The 6503-nt window shown below is 50.0% G+C and overlaps 1 protein-coding gene across 1 annotated transcript; it reads left to right on the forward strand.

Moving 5' to 3' along the window:
- Positions 1–58: 58 nt before the first annotated feature.
- MMGT1 (membrane magnesium transporter 1) lies at positions 59–2359 on the forward strand (the record flags this gene model as incomplete). Its single annotated transcript, XM_010019776.1, has 3 exons — positions 59–111; positions 1097–1200; positions 2102–2359. Coding segments are annotated over 3 exons (320 nt in total), but the record flags the coding sequence as incomplete, so codon positions are not given.
- Between the last annotated feature and the right edge of the window lie 4144 nt (positions 2360–6503).

Raw genomic sequence — 6503 nt, forward strand, 5'->3', positions numbered from 1 at the left:
GCTGCCGTGCGTGTGCCGCACACAGAGCGCTTGACGTGTGCGTGTTTCTGTTCCGTAGATCGCTCGTACATGAGATTAACAGAAAAGGAAGATGAAACGTTGCCCATAGATGTAAGTTTAAGTGGTTACAGCCTCACTGTAAGGTGCGGTGCTGTGTGCGTTGTTCAGCCTCCCTCAGCTGCTGTGTTGTTTTTAACGTGATGAGCGTGCAAAGCCGGTTTTAAAGTGCACTTTCAGCTGAGCTCCCTCTGTCAAAAAGAACCATGTTTTCTGTCCCGGCTCCCTGCAGTGTGTTCTGTCCGACCCCAGGTCCACACCTCCCTCTCCTGCTTTAGCATTACCCTGAAGCATCTTGTCCAGGAATTCCCTGAACTTAGCCCAGAGAGCTTTTGCCTCCATCCCCTGCCTTGCAGCAAAAACATCCTCCTCCCTCTGGCTTCTGTTGGCTGACACTAGTTTATCCAGCGTGGCTGTGTGCCTGCACAGCCTGCTTCAGGAAGGGTCAGGGGGTTCGTTTTCATTTGCTTTATATTCTTGGGGGTTTAAATCCCATTTCAGTTATTATCTGTCCCGTTTTTGCTGAATCAGAAAGGGAAGGGGATCAAATACCCACAACAACTGGGCATGGCATTAGGCCCGAGCAGCAGCTGCCACCACTGCACAGCATGTGCTGGCGGCCAGCTCGATTCTGACGGAACATTTAGATCCTTAAGTACACAGAAAGAGGGGTTTGTTCTGAGGAGCTCACTGAGGAGCCCTGTGAATCCATTCAGCTCATGCAGTGCAGACCAGTTGTCGGGCAGCTGAAGCTCTTCTTGGCTCTGTCACCGTTTTGCCACGCTAAATAGGTGGGGGGTATCTCGTCTTCCCGTGCCTCAGTTTCCCTGCTGAGAGGCTGCTTGGATTTCCCCACTGATTCCTACTGCTTTCCCTAATACCTGATTCCTACTCAGATTTCCACCTCTGGAAAGTATGGGATGAAAAGCTTGTTTGAAAGAGGAGATATTTGAAGGGGGGGTAAATATTTAATAATCGAATGTAATGTGAGAAAAGAGGCTCTAAAGCGCGTGTTGTGTTGTGCTTCCCTCTGTTACAGATAGTTCTTCAGACTCTGTTAGCCTTTGCAGTTACCTGCTATGGGATAGCACATATCGCAGGAGAGTTTAAAGACATGGATGCCACTTCAGAACTAAAAAATAAGTATGTTTTCATTTCTTCTTTCCCTGAACCACGTGTATCTGCTGCTCTCGGTGCAGACTGAGCACTCAAAGAGCTTTTCTGCTTGGTTCTTCTTAAATGCATGTTGTGAACAGTGACACTGAGAGGAACAGTGACACCCGGGAGAGCCAAATGTGTCTTTAACATCAGAGTTAGATAACCAGGAATGATTAAATCCCCTCCTTGCTTTCCCTCATCCACACTCTTGCTGTGCACAGTTGGGAGAGGGATGAAATACCTGCACGGGAAGTCAGAGCTCAGCAGCCACAAGCTGCTGTCCTGAGGTTGGTCTCAGCCTGTGGGGCAATATGCCTGACTCCCTCTGTTTGCCTTTGCTTCCGAGTTATTTGTATCTCACACTGAACTATTCGAGGCAGAATCTCTGAAAGACTTGAAGAAAATAAGGGATTTTGAGTGGAGACTTTGGAATTGGGTGGGCAGACATGGCCTGTCTGGCTGTTCCCAAGAACACAGGGGAGGATGGAAAGCCAGCAAGTTGCCAGCGTTGTATTTCACAGCATTTACCTAAACCCCATAGCTTCAGGCACAGAACGGGATGGAAAGCTCCCAGTAAGAGCATCAAGGTGTTAACACAAGGGGCAGCTGAACACATTTGGTGCTGCAGGCAGCAGTCCACAAAGCCAGCCCCAGAACCCAAGGAAGGTGAAGCTTGTCCATGGGGTGGACAGCCCCTGCAGTCAGTATTTAGAATAGAACAGTTAGGGCTGGACGGGACCTTAAGATCATCTAGTTCCACCCCAGAACTAGTATTTCATGCTTCCCTTTCTATTTCCTCTGTGCTCTTGTTTAGGAAACATAAAAAGCAACCAAGAGTCTAAAACTAAGCGAGTATTAACATTGACTTTCTACCTTTATTTTGAAGGACATTTGACACATTAAGGAACCATCCATCTTTTTATGTATTTAATCATCGTGGTAGAGTATTGTTCCAGTCCCCAGACACAGCGAATTCCTCTTCAAACCAAGATGCTTTGTCATCCAGCTCAGCACTGAAATTCCGGAAGCTGGAACCTCTGCGCCGCTGAGGCTTTCCCAGATGCTGGTGGTGACCCAGGACACTGAGATGTAATATTCAAGTCGGGGATGTAAACACTTTTTTTAATTTCTGGAGCAGTATTTATATTGATCTTCCAGACTTTATAAAGTATATATATATAAACTAATGACCTTTGTACACTGATTAATGAGAACGACTCCATTGTGAATTGGCAACGCGGTGTAAATCACTCGACAGTTACGCTGTGAAACCCACCTTCACATTGCCCTCTATTAAACCAAGTTGCAGCTGACTTAACTCCAGTTAAAACAAAAAAGCACGCTAGTTTTCACTGCATTTAATGCTCTTTGACAAGAGGGAATTTGCTGGAGTGCTATTTGTTTTCTCTGCTTGCACCACAGTTTGTGGAAGTCCTTCAGAAACGCTGTGCGAACAGCAGGAAAAGGGGCAGCACCTCCTGCTCTGGGAGCCCTGCACGCTGTGGGCAGGGGAAGTCAAAGAGTTTGCTTCATCTTTATTTTTCTACAATGCTGAAAAACAGTTGTGTGAAGGGTTTGGGGGGCTTTTTCCTAGTTTTTCATTATCACTTTCTTTTCTTACGCCCTCCTTCAATTAAGTGTAAACTGGCCTGTGTTGCCCCAGGCTGCCCAGGATGGGGCTGCTCAGTTGGGGGAGGCAGCTCATGTCTGATCACGTAGATAATCTACCACCTATCATGCTATATACAGATAGATATACACAAGATAATCTCGGCTTGGTTGCACACTGTAATGCTCTTCTCTCTGGTGGTGAATACAGGGATGTTTATCAGACAGCCGAGGGCTGTGTTGGCACCAGATACAAGTCCCTTTGAGCTGTTTTTAAGTATCAATAAGAAATACCCATTCTGGCTGTGGTCCAGGGGTAGGGACCAGCAGCCAGGTCTGGTTGTTGGCACTGGTACAGGTAATCAACCAGTACAGCCGCCCCCTTCTCTGCCAACAGAGCCTTTCAATCTGATTTCTTTACCCAGCTGAGCCCTTTGTTGGTTCCTGTCTTGATTCCATGTAGTAGGACAGACAACACAGTCCTTAACTCTTACTGACATCTCAATTCTCACCTCCCCTTAGGGCTGAATCGATGCTACAATCTCTCTTGGTCTGACATTCCACCTACCTGGCATGGCAAAGGGAGGGCAGTGAGAATTGTGCCTGGTCTGAGGCTGTCTCGCTGCTGCCTTTTGTCTAACACCTGGTTTTGCTTCTTAAACCATTAAGAACTGTCAAAGGCAAAAAGCTTAACAAAAACAGTGCATAAACTGAAGCCTCTTGTTCTAGCTCTGCCCGTCCTATGGAGTGGGTGCCCCCGTGCTAGAGTAACGTCTGTAGCTGCTGCTCTACAGTCACTCTTGAGGATCTGGGTTTGGTTAGAAAGGGCTACTCGGCCACCTGAAAGTGTCGGAGCTGCCAGGTTACTTCCTCAAGTGTCCTGGTTGTCACAAACCAGCTGCTCTCACCAAAGGCCTCAAAAATAGCAAGTATCAGGTCAGCTCTGCTGCAGACAGCTCTCTCCTTGGGGAAGAGGGCTGCTTGCTGCTGCTGCTGCGTGGAGGAAGGGGCTGAGCATTGGCCAGGTGACCTTGAGGGGCGCAGAGGAAGGAATTAGCTGAAGGAGAAGCAAGCAGAAGGTCAGGTACCACTGAACCAGGCTGATGCTGCAGCTGAGGTTGGCGGGAACCGTTGGCAGAGGGTCCCTTGGAGCAGGGCTCACACTTCATGTCTAAGAAGCTCCTTTTGTATGACCATAAGGATGGGTGGACCTGCTGCTGTGGGACAAGGCAAGTGGAGAACATCATCCTGCATCCCGCACCTCAGCATGGGTCCTGTTGGCTGCATCGGGTCTCTTCTCGTGACACGTACGTTCCTCTTCAGCAGCAATGGCTCTATCACAAAGCTGTACAAGCTATTTTTTCTTATGGATCTCACAATGCCCAATAAAAATGGATATCCTTGAAGTGGTTGGGAGTTGTGTTTATTTCTGAGCCGCCTGGAGCCTGCTGCAGCAAACCCCTGGTGACTTAGTAGTTACAAGTGACCCCCCAGCACTGACATGAAGCGATTGGGTTCATCACTGTGAGGTAAGATCAGTGAGAAGCAGCTACAAGGAGGGAAGCAAAACATTCAGGAAGGATGAGTTACCAGCCTGGGGACCTGCCTGTCTTTAAGATTCCTATCAACAGTTCTGACATATCTTGCCTTCCATTTAAGCATAGTAAAAGCTTTTCTATCACGTGCTAATCCCCTGCCAACCCACGGGACAGGCTCCTGGGAGGTATTGCAGCAGTTGCTGGGGGAAGCACTCAGCCTACCCACAGGGCTGGAGATAGTTAAACTCTGTGAAACAAGATCACTTTTCACTCCCTGCTCTGCTTTTCCATTGGGGGAGGTTGAAAAGTGAGCAAAGAACTAGAGGAGTTTGCTTAGCTACAGCACCCAAGCATGACTGCACCGTTCACCCTTTGCTCACCGCGCTCTGGCTGCACCCAGCACTGAACAGGAGGGTGTAAACCCCCCCAAAATCAGTGTTTTAGGCAAGGGCATGTTGCCCAGCCCCAGAGCTCCCTTGTGCTCACCGTGCAATGTGCAGGTCTTCAGACGAGCTTCCCTTCCTCAGAAGCAAAACAACAGTTGTGCCAAGAGCGGCTTGGATTAGATTGAAGAGGAAGTTTCCAGCCTCACCCAACAGCATTCACGACCATGGTGGCTCGAACCACTTTGGCTCCAGGCTCTGACGTTTCTACTGTATTAAATAATAGAAAATACACGTACTGATAATTTGCATTTGTTGCCTTAATCTGCATTAGTTTTGCCAGGTCAATGTGTCCCCTTCCCGCTGCTGCCCAGCGCTGGAGTCAAGCTTCTTGGGGAATCCGGTGGCTTATGGCCCCTTCCTGGTGCTCTGGAGCACTAACGCACCCTCCTCCCTGGAGAAAACAGGGAATGGCCATTTGTTTCTAACTCTTTGGCTCCCTCATCACCTGCTTCCCATGCTTCGGGTTCCCTCGGCTTTCACATCTCCACCACCATGTCCTGTGGGGACATCCTCCAACTGGATACAGCCCTCCCCCTTCAAGAGTGGCACCGTTTCTGTTCCTCCTTGGGGGGTGACCTGCAACAAAAGGCAGCAACTTTCCCCCAGACCATTGGGGAAGGCTGAGGCTCTCCCCCAGCACCAGTGGGGAGTCGTCCCCCCCGTCCCTTAGCCCCAAGCCTCAGCAGGGCAGGGAAGCTGCAGCTCGCTCCCTGCCGGCCCTGGCTCACTGCCTTGCGCAGGGGAAGGGTGAGGAAAGGCTATTTTGAATGTTAAACAAGCAACAAAAACCTTTGGCACCAGCTTTCCACGGCCAGCACCGGCAGCGAAGGCAAAGTACTCCTTGGGTTTGGCCTTGAGGTTCACCTTGAAGCTGTAATCACCTGGGGGAGAACCACAGTGAAAGTAAATCTGGTGTTGGAGCAGGTAAAAAGCCTTTTCATCAGCCCCAGGTTGGTCTCAGCGATATAATGTTATTTCAAAACACTTCGGAGTGCAACAAAAGCTACATCCTTAAAATGGCAGCTAATTCACTTTCCTGCGCTGCTAACTTAATCCCTTTTCCAGCCAAGAAAGGCAAACGGGAGTTCACGGAGCAGGGAGGCAGCCGGGAGCAGGAACACAGCCCCAGGGCGCTCTGGCAGGGGCCCAGGCTGTGCTGTGTCATGGATTACAGGCTGTTTTGCAAGGAAAGGAGAGAGAAAACGATTAAAAAGGTGACATCTGGTTTATCAAACCAATGGCTCATCCTATGCTGGTGATTCCGGGGCACCCACAGACCCCCCCCCAGGTGGACATGTCTGTTGACCCCCAGTTCATATCCCCAGCGTATCGGCGGTGCCCTCCATGCCCAGGCTGGTGCTGGATGAACCAGTTTCCCCGGGATTTGCCGGAGGCACTTCACTTGGGACTTGGACACAAAAGAAAAGGGAAAGAAAAAATTCCCCCTCCTTCCCCAAGGTGCTTCTGGAGTGTGTTTAGAGCAGCCCAGGGCCAGCCACACAAGGTCACAGGATGCAGGAAGACAACCATGTGCTGGGCTGCACCCCAGAGCGTGAGCAGCAGCTCAGGGAGGGGATCCGGCCCCTCTGCTGCGCTCTGGGGACACCTTAGAGCAGCTTCAGTGCCTAAAGGGGCTCCAGGAGACCTGGAGAGGGGCTTTGGACAAGGGATGGAGGGACAGGACAAGGGGAATCGC

The sequence above is a fragment of the Nestor notabilis genome, unplaced genomic scaffold (assembly GCF_000696875.1).
Source record: "Nestor notabilis isolate BGI_N333 unplaced genomic scaffold, ASM69687v1 scaffold31868, whole genome shotgun sequence".
NCBI classification, from domain to species: Eukaryota; Metazoa; Chordata; class Aves; order Psittaciformes; family Psittacidae; genus Nestor; species Nestor notabilis.